Source organism: Bos javanicus, chromosome 19, assembly GCF_032452875.1.
Source record: "Bos javanicus breed banteng chromosome 19, ARS-OSU_banteng_1.0, whole genome shotgun sequence".
Lineage (NCBI taxonomy): Eukaryota > Metazoa > Chordata > Mammalia > Artiodactyla > Bovidae > Bos > Bos javanicus.
In genome coordinates, this window is record NC_083886.1 from 15,549,466 (window position 1) to 15,567,481 (window position 18,016).

The 18,016-nt window shown below is 40.8% G+C and overlaps 1 protein-coding gene across 3 annotated transcripts in view; it reads right to left on the reverse strand.

Moving 5' to 3' along the window:
- LOC133231769 (keratin-associated protein 10-6-like) overlaps positions 1-12,769 on the reverse strand; it is a 37,724-nt gene extending 24,955 nt beyond the window's left edge. For 2 of the 3 annotated variants that reach the window (XM_061390328.1, XM_061390327.1), the window contains exons 1-6: positions 12,640-12,768; positions 8,235-8,336; positions 5,763-5,864; positions 4,737-4,838; positions 2,006-2,107; positions 974-1,075 (exon numbers count right to left, since the gene is read on the reverse strand). In XM_061390328.1, coding sequence (XP_061246312.1) covers positions 974-1,075; positions 2,006-2,107; positions 4,737-4,838; positions 5,763-5,864; positions 8,235-8,336; positions 12,640-12,727 — 598 coding nt within the window. In that variant the 5' untranslated portion in view covers positions 12,728-12,768. Of the gene's footprint in view, positions 1-973; positions 1,076-2,005; positions 2,108-4,736; positions 4,839-5,762; positions 5,865-8,234; positions 8,337-12,639 lie in introns of all 3 variants that reach the window. The other variant, XR_009731234.1, reaches the window with a different exon arrangement.
- Positions 12,770-18,016: the final 5,247 nt, after the last annotated feature.

Consider the following 18,016-nt stretch of genomic DNA (forward strand, 5'->3'; position numbering starts at 1 on the left):
AAGGATATTGCTTAAACTTAACGGCTGGGGATAGGGTAGTGGGGAGGAAGGAAAGAAGGAAATGAGCTAATTATATTATGACTGTTACTCATAGTAAGAAATCTATAGGCAATAATAAATAAAAGGTGGGGACCATGGTTAGTACTCTAAGGTCTTGATATAAGGTATCTATTAGAACAAAAAACATGAAGTTTTCTAAATGCAGAACATATAATAAGAGAGAGGGAAAGGGATAGACAGGTTGCAGAAATAAAATAGGTTATATAAGGAAAAACTATGTGTTGGATAAATACATCTACAAGAGTAAATAAAATAACAACCAAACAGGTAACATAAACCTTATACATCTCTTTTAGAGATATATGTAGAATTTATATGCTATAAAATAATGCCTGGAATCTGAAAATACCAGGGATGGGGGAAGTGGGTGGGGTTAGAGATGGAGGAAGAAAGACCACATGTTGACAATGATTGGGTGATGGGTACATGGTGTATTGTTCTACCAATCTGTCTGCTTTGTACATAGATGTCCCATAATAAAAAGTTGAAACTGAAATGCGCTGAGGGAAGGCTAAATATCTTAATGAGTTAAAAATATGCAATCACCCACATGTCCATACACATGGACAGAGTAAGTGTGGAATGACCAACAATGGTGTTTCTCTGGGCAAAGGGAGTGTGGGTACCATTTATTTGTTTCTATAGCTTTGGTTGTAGAGTCTTACTTTCCAACCATAGATATGGATTTGGGGAGTGGTAAAGTGACTGTGCTGGAAAAAATTGAGAAGGACTAAATGCACGGTACCGTGAGGAAGGAGTTCAAAGAACACCCCATCCTTTGAATGTTTTATGTTGAAAACATTCAAAACCATGCTCAAGATAAATTACTATAGAACATTTGTTGAAAGGTTGGGCAGGACCAAGTGCATAGTCCTTTTAAGCCCAGGAATTTGGGCAGGGTGCTCAGCCTTACTTGCTTGCGGGACTGGTGAGCACACGTGGCCACAGCCGTTGCTGACGCACTTCTCTCCTGCCGCGCAGTCCTGGTCTTCTCGGCACTGCTCCACACAGACACCTTCACGGTCAGAAAAGACTGGGCTGAGACACTTAAATTATAAATATGCTTATAAATGACCATGGCATAACAACAGCAGCATACACTTTGATCTAGGACTTCGCTGTTTAAGTATGATCTAACATAGAACCTCATCTGACCCTAACAGCAAGTAATAGCTGAGGTTTGCCAGGGGTATTTGGAGTAATTCCTTAGGACTGAAGTCTTTGTAGGAAAGAAAGATGCAAGGAAAGCAGGTTAACAGTAACCCCAATGATCTTTAACCAGTAGGTTTTATTTTTAGTATTTTATAGATGAGGCCTTTGAGAGATTGTGTGGTCCATGGCAGATTGTCTGGAGACTTGTCATGGCAGAGTTGGGACTTCAAGAATTCTGGGTTCTTTGCCTCTAAAGCACATGTCCCTTTTTCTATACAATTCAGTGAAATTAACCTTGAATATAGAGTTGAGGCCCTAAAGGTCCAGAAATTATTTCTGATGCAAGTAGAGGATTTACTGGATTCTAATCCCTAAAGAAGGTCTCAGTGTGACTTTCTGATACTCATAGAGACAGAATTTAAAGATGGAGGCAGCCCTGGAAGCCGCATCAAAACCTTTGGCAAAAGAACAACGTCTCAACCAACAATCACATCACCACCACCAAGAGAATTCTCACTGTGGGTCCTGCTGCAGGGTTGACCTGCTTCTGCCCCCCTCACGATTCATCTCTTTCCAGCTCACTTTTATCACCTGTAACTGGGTGACTGATGTATGGCCTGGCCAAGTGAAGAGAGGCTGGACTAGACAAGAGACTCCAGACACAGTGATTACCATAAACACCTCAGGCATTCCGGTGTGCTTCTCTGGATGAGCACACAATTGTGCCAGATCAGATCACGCCCTGCACTTAACTCTTCCAGGACAGAGCAGGGTGCAGAGAGTCAGGACTCACCTACACTCATCAGCGGGGAGCAGACTCGCTGACAGCCATCCTGGACGCACTGTTTTCCTCTCCCGCAATCCCTGTCTTCACTGCACTCGAGGCTGCAGATGGCTGATGAGCGGAAATATGCAGTGAAAAGCTCTTCTCTTACAATCTCAAAATAAATACTTCAAATGCCTTTACAATATCATTCAAACCCCATCAATTCCCTAGAAATACATCTATCCAGTTATGTGCAGAAAAGTACATGATACGACAAAGAAAAAAAATTAACTCTCTTATAAATGCAGAGAGATGCCATGTTCATGGATAAAAAGATACAGTGTTTTAAAGATATCAGTTTCTTACCAAATTGAAATTTAATACAGTCTCAGTCAAAATTGTAGAAGGATTTGTCACAAAAATAGCATAAGCTGACTCTGAAATTTTATATGAAAGTTCACCCCAACCAACAATTATCAAGATAGGAATCGAGATAAGTTTAGCAAACTTGCAGGACTGAAATGTGGTTGGATGAACTGGGCTCTCTGTATGAAAAAATAGAAATCTTGTCTCCTACCTCACACCACACAACAAATCTGTTTAAGTAAGTTATAGATCTACTCCTACTGCTAAGTCACTTCAGTCGTGTCCAACTCTGTGTGACCCCATAGACGGTAGCCCACCAGGCTCCTCTGTCCCTGGGATTCTCCAGGCAAGAACACTGGAGTGGGTTGCCATTTCCTTCTCCAATGCATGAAAGTGAAAAGTGAAAGTGAAGTCGCTCAGTTGTGTCCGACTCTTAGCGACCCCATGGACTGCAGCCCACCAGGCTCCTCCGTCCATGGGATTTTCCAGGCAAGAGCACTGGAGTGGGTGCCATTGCCTTCTCCAAGGGAAAGGTAAAGCAATAAAGCTTCTAGAAAATGCTATAAAAGATAGCTTCAAGACCTTGGGATAGGCAAATATTTCTTAAATTTTACAGAAATATTATTGAGCGTGAAAATAGGTAGGTAGATGGAATCTCATTTAAATGAAATCTTATTCAATCTTAATTGAATGACAACATTACGACAGAGAAAAGACAAGCCTCATTGAGAGAAAATGTTTATAATACACGTATACAACAAACAATTTGGATCCGGAGTTGCCTACAAGTCAGTAGTAAGAATTCATATCCTAAGAGAAAAATGGGGAAAGGATTGAGCAGACACTTCATAAAGGAGATAATTGGAAGTTGTGAGACAAAAATAATGTCAGATTCTGAGAAGGTGGTTTTTATTGTGCAGGTTAGCATAGTTTTTGAACCTTCTACAATCTCCCTATAAAAACAGAGCAATCAAAATAGCACAATTCAAAACACATAGACAACAGATCTGTAGAACAAGATATCCCCTCAACCTCCAAAATGTGAGTGGGTGGAAGGAGACAAGACACCATCTCCCGCCAGACCAATGAGGTGTCTGCATCTGTGCAGAAATCCGAGGAAAGCGATGAGGTGAGTGGTGGAGAAGACTGGGGACATCATTCCTACGAGAGCTTCCTAAGGAACCCACTAGAGGTTGACTGTCAGCCAACCAAAGTACTGGAGAGACATGAAAATTGGGACTAGTAAGGTCATTAAATACTTACAGAAGAATTAAGACTCAATAATGTTCATGAAGAGAGTCTATGAACCCTCTATATGCTGCGACAATGTACCTATTAAATATCAAGAAGGACAAAGGAAAGAACACACGAAAAGCAGAGTAAGCTTGATCAGTACCTTAACGTGATTCAGTGCAAATGCAAGGATATTGCTTAAACTTAACGGCTGGGGATAGGGTAGTGGGGAGGAAGGAAAGAAGGAAATGAGCTAATTATATTATGACTGTTACTCATAGTAAGAAATCTATAGGCAATAATAAATAAAAGGTGGGGACCATGGTTAGTACTCTAAGGTCTTGATATAAGGTATCTATTAGAACAAAAAACATGAAGTTTTCTAAATGCAGAACATATAATAAGAGAGAGGGAAAGGGATAGACAGGTTGCAGAAATAAAATAGGTTATATAAGGAAAAACTATGTGTTGGATAAATACATCTACAAGAGTAAATAAAATAACAACCAAACAGGTAACATAAACCTTATACATCTCTTTTAGAGATATACGTAGAATTTATATGTGATAAAATAATGCCTGGAATCTGAAAATACCAGGGATGGGGGAAGTGGGTGGGGTTAGACGTGAAGGAAGAAAGACCACACGTTGACAATGGTTGGGTGACGGGTACATGGTGTATTGTTCTACCAATCTGTCTGCTTTGTACATAGATGTCCCATAATAAAAAGTTGAAACTGAAATGCGCTGAGGGAAGGCTAAATATCTTAATGAGTTAAAAATATGCAATCACCCACATGTCCATACACATGGACAGAGTAAGTGTGGAATGACCAACAATGGTGTTTCTCTGGGCAAAGGGAGTGTGGGTACCATTATTTGTTTCTATAGCTTTGGTTGTAGAGTCTTACTTTCCAACCATAGATATATATTTGGGGAGTGGTAAAGTGACTGTGCTGGAAAAAATTGAGAAGGACTAAATGCACGGTACCATGAGGAAGGAGTTCAAAGAACACCCCATCCTTTGAATGTTTTATGTTGAAAACATTCAAAACCATGCTCAAGATAAATTACTATTGAACATTTGTTGAAAGGTTGGGAAGGACCAAGTACGTAGTTCTTTTAAGCCTGGGAATTCGGGCAGGGCGCTCAGCCTTACTTGCTTGCGGGACTGGTGAGCACACGTGGCCACAGCCGTTGCTGATGCATTTCTCTCCTGCCGCACAGTCCTGGTCTTCTCGGCACTGCTCCACACAGATACCTTCATGGTCAGAAAAGACTGGGTTGAGACACTTAAACTAAAGAAATGCTTATAAATGACCATGACATAACAATAGCTGCGTATACTTTGATCTAGGACTTCGCTGCTTAAATGTGATCTCACATAGAACCTCATCTGACCCTTCCAGCAAGTAATAGCTGAGGTATTTGCAGGGGTATTTGGAGTAATTCCTTAGGACTGAAGTCTTTGTAGGAAAGAAAGATGCAAGGAAAGCGGGTTAATGGCAACCCCAATGATCTTTAACCAGTAGGTTTTATTTTTGGTATCTTATAGATGAGGCCATTGAGAGATTGGCTGGTCCATGGCAGAGTTGGGACTTGAAGTCCCAATTAACTTCAAGGCAATTCCAGTTCTTTGCCTTTAAAGCACATGTGCCTTTTTCTATACAATTCAGTGAAATTAACCTTGAATATAGAGTTGAGCCCCTAAAGGTCCAGAAATTATTTCTGATGCAAGTAGAGGATTTACTGGATTCTAATCCCTAAAGAAGGTCTCAGTGTGACTTTCTGATACTCATAGAGACAGAATTTAAAGATGGAGGCAGCCTTGGAAGCTGCATTAAAACCTTTGGCAAAAGAACAACGTCTCAACCAACAATCACATCGCCACCACCAAGAGAATTCTCACTGTGGGTCCTGCTGCAGGGTTGACCTGCTTCTGCCCCCCTCACGATTCATCTCTTTCCAGCTCACTTTTATCACCTGTAACTGGGTGACTGATGTATGGCCTGGCCAAGTGAAGAGAGGCTGGACTAGACAAGAGACTCCAGACACAGTGATTACCATAAACACCTCAGGCATTCCGGTGTGTTTCTCTGGATGAGCACACAATTGTGCCAGATCAGATCACGTCCTGCCCTTAGCTCTTCCAGGACAGAGCAGGGTGCAGAGAGTCAGGACTCACCTACACTCATCAGCGGGGAGCAGACTCGCTGACAGCCATCCTGGACGCACTGTTTTCCTCTCCCGCAATCCCTGTCTTCACTGCACTCGAGGCTGCAGATGGCTGATGAGCGGAAATATGCAGTGAAAAGCTCTTCTCTTATAATCTCAAAATAAATACTTAAAATGCCTTTACAATATCATTCAAAACCCATCAATGCCCTAGAAATACATCTATCCAATTATGTGCAGAAAGGTACATGATACGACAAGAAAAAAAAATTAACTATCTTATAAATGCAGAGAGATGCCATGTTCTTGGATGAAAAGCCAGGGTGTTTTAGAGATATCAGTTTCTTTCCCAAATTGAAATTTAATACAGTCTCAGTCAAAATTGTAGAAGGATTTGTCACAAAAATAGACAAGCTGACTCTGAAATTTTATATGAAAGTTCACCCCAACCAACAATTATCAAGATAAGAATCAAGATAAGTTTAGCAAACTTGCAGGACTGAAATGTGGTTGAATGAACTGGGCTCTCTGTATGAAAAAAAAAGAAACCTTGTCTCCTACCTCACATCACACAACAAATCTGTTTAAGTGAGTTATAGATCTATGGGAAAGGTAAAGCAATAAAGCTTCTAGAAAATGCTATAAAAGATAGCTTCAGGACCTGGGGATAGGCAAATATTTCTTAAATTTTACAGAAATATTACTGAGCGTGAAAATAGGTAGGTAGATGGAATCTCATTTAAATTATGAACTTTTCTTAATTGAATGACAACATTAAGACAGAGAAAAGACAAGCCTCATTGAGAGAAAATGTTTATAATACATGTATACAACAAACAATTTGGATCTGGAATTGCTTACAAGTCAATAGTAAGAATTCATATCCTAAGAGAAAAATGGGGGAAAGAATTGAGTATACACTTCATAAAGGAGATATTTGGAAGTTGTGAGTCAAAAATAATGTCAGATTCTGAGAAGGTGGTTTTTATTGTGCAGGTTGGCATAATTTTTGACCTTCTACAATCTCCCCTTAAAAACAGAGCAATCAAAATAGCACAATTCAAAACACATAGACAACAGATCTGTAGAACAAGATATCCCCTCAACCTCCAAAATGTGAGTGGGTGGAAGGAGACAAAAACCATCTCCCACCAGACCAATGAGGTGTCTGCATCTGTGCAGAAATCCAAGGAAAGCGATGAGGTGAGTGATGGAGAAGACTGGGGACATCATTCCTACGAGAGCTTCCTAAGGAACCCACTAGAGGTTGACTGTCAGCCAACCAAAGTACTGGAGAGACATGAAAATTGGGACTAGTAGGGTCATTAAATACATACTTACAGAAGAATTAAGACTCAATAATGTTCATGAAGAGAGTCTATGAACTATCTATTTGCTGCGACAATGTACCTATTAAATATCAGGAAGGACAAAGGAAAGAACATATGAAAAGCAGAGTAAGCTTAACAAGCTTAACAAGATCCAGTGCAAATGCAAGGATATTGCTTAAACTTAACTGCTGGGGATAGGGAAGTGGGGAGGAAGGAAAGAAGGAAATGAACTAATTTTATTATGACATAATAAATAGTAAGAATTTCTTACTATAGTAAGAAATCTATGGGCAATAATAAAAAAGGGTGGGCACCATGGCTAGTAGTCTAAGGTCTTAATATAAGGTAACTATTAGAACAAAAAACATAAAGCTTTCTAAATGCAAAACATATAATAAGAGAGAGGGAAAGGGATAGACAGGTTGCAGAAATAAAATAGGTTATTTAATGAAAGACTATGTGTCTAACAAATACATCTACAATAGTAAATAAAATAACAACCAAACAGATAAGATAAACCTTATACATCTCTTTTAGAGCTACATGTAGAATACATGTAGAATGTGATAAAATAATGCCTGGAATCTGAAAATAACAGGGATGGGGGAAGTGGGTGGGATTAGACATGGAAGAAGAATGACCATAGGTTGATAACGGTTGGGTGACGGGTTTATGGTGTATCATTCCAGTCTGTCTGCTTTGTACATAGATTTCCCATAATAAAAAGTTAAAACTGAAATGCGCTGAAGGAATGCTAAATATCTTAATGAGTTAAAAATGTGCAATCACCAACATGTCCATACACATGGACAGAGTAAGTATGGAATGATCAACAGTGATGTTTCTCTGGGCAAAGGGAGTGTGGGTACCATTTATTTGTTTCTATAGCTTTGGTTGTAGTCTTACTTTCCAACCACAGATACATATTTGGGGAGTGGTAAAGTGACTGTGCTGGAAAAAATTGAGGACTAAATGCACAGTGCTGTGAGGAAGGAGTTCAAAGAACACCCCATCCTTTGAATGTTTTATGTTGAAAACATTCAAAACCATACTCAAGATAAATTACTATTGAACATTTGTTGAAAGGTTGGGAAGGACCAAGTGCATAGTCCTTTTAAGCCCAGGAATTCGGACAGGGCGCTCAGCCTTACTTGCTTGCGGGACTGGTGAGCACACGTGGCCACAGCCATTGCTGACGCACTTCTCTCCTGCTGCGCAGTCCCGGTCGCCTCGGCACTGCTCCACACAGACACCTTCACGGTCAGAAAAGACTGGGTTGAGACACTTAAATACCATGAATATTTATGTTGTAAATGACCATGACCTAATAACATCAGGATACACTTTGATCTAGGTCTTCATTGTTTTAACATGAACCCATAGAGAACCTCATCTGACCCTTTCATCGAATAATATCTGAAGAATTTGCAGGAATATTTGGATTTAAATTCAGGGACATTCCTTTTAAAGCATATGTCCCTTTTGCTATACAAGTCAGTGAAATTAACCTTGAATACAGAGTAAAGCCCCTAAAGGTCAAGAAATTATTTCAGATGAGAATTTATTGGATTCAGATCCCCGAAAAAGTCTCAGTGTGGCTCTTTGATACTCCTAGAGACAGAGTTTAAAGACGGAGGCAGCCCTGGAAGCTGATCAAAGACTTCGGCAAAAGAATAACACCTCCATCATGAATCACATCACCACCACCGAGAGAATTCTCACTGTGGTTCCTGCCACAGGGTTGACCTGCCTCTGCCATCCACATTATGAATCTCTTCCAATCTCACTTTTATACTCTGTAAATGGAGGTTGTCTGGTGTTGTAGTTTGAGCAAGTGAAGAGAGGCTAGACTAGATGAGTGACTCCCAAATGTGGCTGATGATAACAATCATCTTTACAATGAACTACAGATAGTAGGGCTTGTTCAGGCCTAATTACTCAGCTTCTCCAGGGGTGAGCCTATATATGTACATTTTAATGAGGGCTCCAGCTGATGCTGAGATGGACTAGAGATTCTTCCAGAGCCAGTATGTCTGACATTTTAGGATTTCATCAGCTTTTGCCAATTTGTGGAGGAAGGTTGGGGACCACAACTCTTCGTCAATATCCAACCGTTCATTCATTTGCTCATGGTTCATTTACTTATTCATTTATTCCCTTGTTTCTAATTCATTAGCTTATTCTAAGAAAAATATCAACTCTGTGTAAGGAACAGGACTAGATGTTTCAGGAAGGCAGATTAAAACTGGGATGGGAAATCAAGTTTGCTTTGAAATAACAACAGTTCATAGCACTATGTATGTTTAATAGTAAGTGACATGAGAAAGGGACCGCAAAGACTAGATAGGAGTGGTTTAGTGATTACTGCGCTAGAGAATTAGCTGGGATTTGAACTCACAAATACAGTCACACACATTGACAAAGACCATCCAATGGGGAAAGAATGGTCTTTTCAATAAATGGTGCTGAGAAAATGGATGTCCACACGCAAAAGAACAAATTGGGATTACTGCCTCAAATCATATGTATACATACGTATATATAGTATGGGCTTCCCTAGTGGCTCAGACAGTAAAGAATCTACCTGCAATTTGAGAGACCTGGACTCAATTCCTGGGTCAGGAAGATCCCCTGGAGAAGGGAGTGGCTACCCATTCCAGTATTCTTGCCTGGAGAATTCCATGGACAGAGGAGCCTGTTGGACTATAGTTCATGGGGTTGCAAACAGTCAGACACAACTGAGTAACACACACCCATACAATATACACACACATATACACAAATTCACTCAAAATGGATCAAAGACCTAAATGTAAGAGTTAAAACTATAAAACTCGTAGGAGGAAACATAGGTAAAAATCTTTGTGACCTTGGATTGGGCAATGGTTTCTTAAATATGACACCCAAAACAAAAGCAAAAAAAGAGGCATATAAGTTGGCCCTCAAAAAATTAAAATCTCTTGTGCATTAAAGAACATTGTCAAGAAAACAGAAAGAAAATCCACAGAGCGGGAGAAAATATTTACAAATCGTATGTCTGATAAGGGTCAAATATCTAAAACATGCTTCTGAGGGGTCTCAGTGGTGAGCAATCTGACTACAGTGCAGGAGACATGGGTTGGTTCCCTGGGTTAGGAAGATCCCCTGGAGAAGGAAATGGCAATCCACCCTAGTACTCTTGCCTGGGAAATTCCATGAACAGTGGAGCCTGGTGGGCTATAGTCCATGCGGTTTCAAAAGGGTCGGACACATCTTAGCAACTAAACAATGACAGCAATCCAGAATATATAATGAATTCCTACAACTCAGCAAGAAAAGGAAAAACCCTCCCATCTTGCAAAGGGAGGGCTTGAATAGACATTTCTTGAACAGATTACATACAAATGAACATTAAGCATATGAAAAAGCACCCAATATCATTAATCACTAGTGAAATGCAAATTGAGACCACAGTGAGGTATCACAGTAAGATATCCCACAATCACAATGATGGCTATAATTAACAGTCAGATGTCAACAAGTGTTGGAAAGGATGTAGGAGGGATGAGAACTCTCACAGATTGATGTCGGGTAAACTGGTGCAGGCTCTGTGGAAAACAGAGCTTGGCAGTTCCTCAAGAAATTAATCATAGACTTGCCACATGACTCAGCAATTCTACTCCTTGCAAATCCACCCGAGGGAACTGAAAGCATGTTCACACAAAAATTTATACACAAATGCTCATGGCAGCATAACTTGCTTATTAGCCACTAAGTGGAAATAACACAAATGTCCATCAACTGATGAATGTATAAATCATACCTGGCAGAGCTATACGATCCAGCCATAAAAAGGAATGGAGTACTGATAGATGCTACAATTTAGATAAACTTTGAAAATGTTGAAGAAGCCAGACACAAAAGCCCACATTGTTATAGAATTTCTTTTAGAAATTATATGATATGAAATATCATATAATATTTCTAGATTATATCATATCATATTTCTAGATATGAAATATCTAGAATAGAAAAATGCTTCAAAAATGGAAAGTGGATTAGAAGGGGGTGGGGGGAAGGGAGGAAAGAACAAGGAGTTTGACAATGGATATGGGCTTTCTTTAGGGGGTGATGAATGGTCTGCAATTAGATGGTGGTGATAGCTGCACAAAGTTGTGAATATATTAAAAACCACTGAGGGGTACACCTTAAAATGGTAAATTTTACCTCAGTAAACACACACAAGCAAACACAGAGATTGAGACCTCAGAGAGCCTGATTTAATTGGTCCAGCCGAGGGTCTTGGCATTGGTCTTTTTAATACACTTCTGGGGTGATCTAAAGTATTGGCAGAGCCTCTTCCTACCCAAAATGTGGTCTGTAGGCCAGCGTCATCAGCATCACTTAGAAGCTTGTTAAGAATGCAGAATTTTGGACCCCATCCCAGACCTGAATCACAGTCTGCAGTTTAACAGGATCCTTGGGTAAGTCCTGTCATATTAAAGTTTGAGAACTACTGCACTAGTCTAGAAGAACTGAGTGTGTCCGTTATGTTTATGATGGAAATAGTACACTGGGGCTTTCAAGGATTAAGGAGATTTCCACAGTCTGGGGTCGGGGAGGTTGTCACATAAAAGAACATATTTACATTTTGAGGAAATCAGTCGCCTGATTAGAGCTGCACTTTGGGAAGAACAATCTCACACTCAAGCATAGAGTTGGCTGGAATTCAACACACAACATGCGTTTTAGAGGAGAAAGAGTTTCAAGAGTATTGCAAGGGTCCAGGTATGTAACTAGGGTGGTGGTGATCAGATCGCAAAGGCCATAAAAGAAACTGTGAAAGAAGATTTGACAAAGTCTGGTCATTGATGATACGGGGGGAGAAAGACAGCCAGAGAAATCATCTTTGGCTGTGGAAGTGTAGGAAAAGAAAGCCAAAAGCACAGAAAAGGAAGAGCAAAGAGAAGCCGTGGAAGAGGGTTTCAGATTGAAAAATCGTGAACAATGTCAGATTCTGCAGAAATACCAAGGAGGTTGACTATTGAAGAAAATTATTAGATTGTCAACCAGGAAGATATTGATGCTTTGGGAGAGTGAAGTTGGGGGATAATTGATGGAGGGGGGTTGTTGTTGGTGATTGTAGTGGTGGTGGTGGTTGAAGCGATATTAGAAGGGCTCAGGTGTGATTGGTAACTGTCAAGAAAGACAGAAAACAGAAGTGGGTTCAGAAGCAAGTTTCTCAACAATGCAGAAATGTATTTGCTTGTAGGTAGAAGCAAATGGAGAGAAGAGGGTGGAGATGCTGGGAACAGACACAGAAGCTGATGGAGCAGAGTCAGAGGAGGAGGTGAGGGCAGTGCAAATGGAGAGGTTGGCCTTTGGAGAAAGGGAGAGAGGAGGTCCGCGGACACAGAGGGATGCGGGGGAAAATTAAGGTGTGCCCCAGCCTCTCCTCGTGTGGACTGTTCTCCAAGTTTACCCATCCCCACTCCATCCCCTCTTTAGATTGCACCGGACAGTCCTAGATTTTCCACTTTCTGACTCTCTTGTTCTGAGAGGTGGGACGAGACTTACCAATTGCCTGGAGTCTTGTGTTGAGGGTGAGGAGACTGGCCAGGAGGAAGAGACCGCCCAACTTCATGTTGCTAGGTGAGGACATCATGTGCAGACGAGGCACATGTGTAAGGCTCAGGCAGCTGAGATTTATACGCTGCTGGACAGAGAGCCTGGCCTGCATTCAAGGCCACCATCAGCGTTTAGGAAACTTGAAACTTGGACCTCTGCCAAGCAGCTGACTTTGCTGGGAAAAAAAGAACCAAAAAAAAAAAAAAAAAACCTCACAAACTCTGTGTGGTGTTGGGCAATGTTTGTTTTCCAAGCAAGTTCTTTGAGACATGGTTCTTAGTGTAATTAAAAAAAAAAAAAAATCTATCAGATGAGAAAGCAAGAGATGTGAGGGCGGGTGAAGAAGACAGTGATAAAAGATAGATGAATATACATAGACAGATAGACAGATATATAGAAGCCACGCCATGCCAAGTGGCTTCAGTTGTGTCTGACTCTTTGCTGCCCCATGGACTGTAGCCCACCAGGCCCCTCTGTCCATGGGATTCTCCATGCGAGAATACTGTAGTGGGTAGCCGTTTTCTCCTCCAAGAGATCTTCCCAATGCAGGGATGGAACCAGAGTCTCATGCACTGCAGGCAGATTCTTTAGCATATGAGCCACGACGGAAGCTCATAGATAGAAGAGGTAACTCAACAACCTCTGTGTGCAAGGTGCTTTCCTCTTTAAGCATCACAACTGAGGTACCACAAGGTTAAACCTCAAGCTTGCTTGAGGTTACAGAGCTACTAAATGGGGTTCAGACTCAGATATTATTGGGTTCATATTTCATGACTCCTTTCCTATAACCCCCTCTGTCTCTGCATCAGCACCTGGGTCTAAATACTGTATTGCATCATATGATACTGTTAAGGGACCCATCTTTCTCCTTCTTCCCTAAAGGTGGTGCTAAATATTTGTGCATCTGTATGCTTGTAGATGTATGTGGATGTGGATTGATAGATGCATGAGAGTGCAGAAAATTCTGGAACAATAACCTCTCAAGTAGTACAGGCACTCACCTCCTCTTAGGAATAACAGAATGAATTGGGGGATTTGGGTACTCAAGAGGCCTTTAGTGTCAACTGAAATAAGACTAAGGTAAGGAAGATACCTTGACATATTACTTGTACAATTAACAATGAAAGATGGAAGAAAGAAAAACTCCCTAAAATAGGAAGACTAGATTGGAGAGTTGCAGGACTAGTGTCAGGAAGTGCTGTTAGGAGGGCTTATTAAACATATCATATTGCAACATAGAGAAACATATCTATCCAATCTGTCTCCCATACCCCTGACTTCCCCTAAACTCTTTGATACTGTGTTTACCCTACAGGACTTAAGAATCCACCAATTAGTGCTCTTAGTGATGCTGGGAGAGAGATGAGCAAACTTGTCCCTGGTTGCCAAGCCCTTTTTCTTCATCTGGGTGCCACTGAAAGGCATTTACTCTCTCTTCTCACCTTCACAAATTCTGAAGAAATAAAATTGGAATCCTTCTTGTGCAATCAGTTGAAAAAATAGCTGAGCCAAGTCTCACGCATAAACAAGTTTTGGCTCTCCCCTCTTGCCCCAGCTGTCCTGCACAGAAAGTACCACGATAGGGTCAGATGCCTCAGCTTTTGCTTTCTTTATCTGGGAAGATGGGACACTGGGGAGATGAAAACCCAGATGCTCGTTCTAGTAAATCACATGGTTGTAAAGCAGTGCAAACTCCTCTCCGCTTTCGATTTCTCTTTCTAACCCCTTCAATACCTTGAAGTACCCTCACTCTGATCTCTGTCAATAGCATCTACTGGCAAAACCTGCATTGTTGGAGACACCTGTGGACTTTATGCTTCCCTGCACCAAAGTACCACCCAGCAGGGATGGGTTCCACCATAAACTCATGATCAACAGCTTCAACGATGCCCTGCAATTTTAGTACAATTTCAACACAAGCTCCCACTCTTCATAAAGTGAAGTGAAGTGAAAGTCACTCAGTCGTGTCCGACTCTTTGTGACCCCATGGACTATATAGTCCATGGAATTCTCCAGATCAGAATACTAGAGAGGGTAGCCTTTCCCTTCTCCAGGGGATCTTCCCAACCCAGGGATTGAACCCAGGTCTCCTGCATTGCAGGTGGATTCCTTACCAGCTGAGCCACAAGGGAAACCCATTCTTTATCAGGATTATTGAAAATCTTGTCTATGGTTCTCAAACCTCAGTCTCTTCCAGTCCTTCATACTCAGAAGTTGACCTTGACTCCTCCTTTACAGGAAAAAAATTTAAACTACTAAATCAATTTCTTTAAGAGACATAGGACTCTTAGTAGCAAAGTGCCTCTGTTAAGATACCTTTTGGTGAACAATTTCCCCATCCTTATAGGGTGGATTTCTGCAGGTTCTGTGGGTGCAGCACCAAACTGACCATGATCCCATGAATCTGGTCTTGACTTCTCCAAGAAGGTCCACATCTCATCTCTGGGGGTAAGGATGCCTTGGGCACTCTATCTTAATCCTAGATTTAGTGGCTGTTTCTTATATCTGCCACCCTCATACTCTTTAGAATTCTCTTTACTCCTGCTAGTCAATCCCTTAGTCAACAAAAGAGGCCAAAATGCAGTACTTGGGTGCAGTCTCAAAAACAACAGAATGATATCGGTTTGTTTCCAGGCAAACCATTCAACATCAGAGTAACCTAAGTCAATGCCTCAACTACTGATGCCAAAGAAGCTGACATTGACCAGTGCTATGAAGACCTACAACACCTTCTAGAACTAACACACACACACACACAAAATGTCCTTTTCATCTCAGGAGATTGGAATGCAAAAGTAGGAAGTCAAGAGATACCTGGGATAACAGGCAAGTTTTGCCTTGGAGTACAAAACAAAGGCCAACAGTTTTGTCAAGAGACCATGATGATCATACCAAACACAATTTTCCAACAACACAAGAGATGACTCTACGTATGCACCTCACCAGATATCTGGTCAACATGAAAATCAGATCGACTATCTTCTTTGTAGTCAAAGACGGAGAAACTCCACACAATGAATAAATACAAGACCTGGAGCTAACTGTGGCTCAGATCATCCTTTCCTTATTGCAAAATTCAGGCTTAACTTGAAGAAAGTAGGGAAAACCACTAGGCCGTTCAGGTGTGATCTAAATTAAATCCCTTATGATATGCAGTGGAGGTGATGAATAGATTCAAAAGATTAGATCTGATAGACAGAATGTCTGAAGAACTGTGGCCTGAGGTTCATAACATTGTACAGGAGGCAGTGACCAAAACCATCTCAAAGAAAAGATGTACAAGAAGGTGAAGTGTTTGTCTGAGTAGGCTTTACAAATAATTGAGGAAAGAGAAGTGAAAGGCAAGGAAAAAAGGGAAAGATATACCCAACTGAATGTGAAGATCCAGAGAATAGCAAGGAGAGATAAGAAAGCCTTTCTAAGTGAATAATGCAAACAAATAGAGGGAAAAAATAGAATGGGAAAGACCAGAGATCTCTTCAAGAAATTGGAGATATCAAGGGAACATTTCATATAAGGATGGGCACAATAAAGGACAGAAAAGGTAAGGACCTAACAGAAGCAGAAGAGATTAAGAAGAGGTGGCAAAAATATTCAGAACAACTGTACAAGAAAGGTCTTAATGACCCAGATAAACTCAATGGTGTGGTCACTCACCTAGAACCAGACATCCTGCAGTGTGAAGTCAAGTGGGCCTTTGGAAGTACTGCTACAAACAGAGCTAATGGAAGTGATGAAATTCCAGCTGAGCTATTTAAAATTCTAAAAGATGATGCTGTTAATGTGCTGCACTCAATAAGTCAGCAAATTTGGAAAACTCAGCAGTAGCCACAACTGGGAAAGTTCAGTTTTCATTCCAATTCCAAAGAAAGGCAATGTCAAAGACTATTCAAACTACCATACAATTTTTCTCATTTTAATGCTAACAAGGTAATGCTCAAAATCCTTCTAGCTAGGCTTTAGCAGGACATGAACTGAGACCATTCATATGTACAAGGTGGGTTTAGGACCTAACAGAAGCAGAAGAGATTAAGTAAAGGTGGCAAAAATATTCAGAACAACTATACAAGAAAGGTCTTAATGAGCCAGATAAACTCAATGGTGTGGTCACTCACCCAGAACCAAACATCCTGCAGTGTGAAGTCAAGTGGGCCTTTGAAATCAAGTGTAGAGGGACCAGAGATCAAATTGTCAAAATTTGTTGGATCATGGAGAAAGCAAGGAAATTCCAGAAAAACATCTACTTCTGCTTCATTTACTACACTGGATCCTTTGACTGTGTGGATCACAACAAACTGTAAAATTCTTTAAAGAGATGGAAGTGTCTCATGAGAAACTTGTATGGGGCTCAAGAAGCAACAGTCAGAATGAGACATGGAACAACTAAATGACTGGTTCAAAATTGGGAAAGGAGTACATCAAGACTGTATATTGTCACCCTGCTTATTTAACTTATATGAAGAGTACAGCATGCAAAACGCTGTGCTGGATGAATCACAAGTTAGAATCAAGATTGCTGGGAGAAATATCAACAACCTCTGATACGCAGTTGATACCACTCTAATGGCAGAAAGTGAAGAGGCACTAAAAAGCCTCTTGACGAGGGTGAAATAGGAGAGTGAAAAATCTGGCTTGAAATTCAATATTAAAAAGAAAACTAAAATCATGGCATCTAGTCCCATCACTTCATGGCAAATAGAAGGGGAAAAGTGGAAACAGTGACATGTTTTATTTTCCTGGGCTCCAAAATCACTGTGTATGGTAACTGCAGCCAGGAAATTAAAAGATGCTTGCTCCTTGGAAGGAAGCCTATGATGAACCTAGACAGCATACTAAAAAGCAGACATATCACTGCCCAGAAAGGTTCATATAGTCAAGTTCAGTTCAGTTGCTCAGTTGTGTCTGACTCTGAGACCCCATGGACTGCAGCACGCCAGGCTTCCCTCTCCATCACCAACTCCCAGAGTTTACTCAAACTCATGTCCATCGAGTTGGTGATGCCAACTCATCCATCTCATCCTCTGTTGTCCCCTCCTCCTTCTGCCCTCAATCTTTCCCAGGATCAGGGTCTTTTCAAATGAGTCAGTTCTTTGCCTCAGGTGGCCAATGTATTGGAGTTTCAGGTTCAGCATCAGTCCTTCCAATGAATATTCAGGACTGATTTCCTTTAGGATGGACTATGGTTTTTCCAGTAGTCATGTATGAATGTGAGAGTTGGACTATAAAGAATGCTAAGTACCAAAAAATTGATGCTTTCAAAATGTGGCATTAGAGAAGACTCTTGAGAGTCCCTTGGACTTCAAGGAGATCAAACTAGTCAATACTA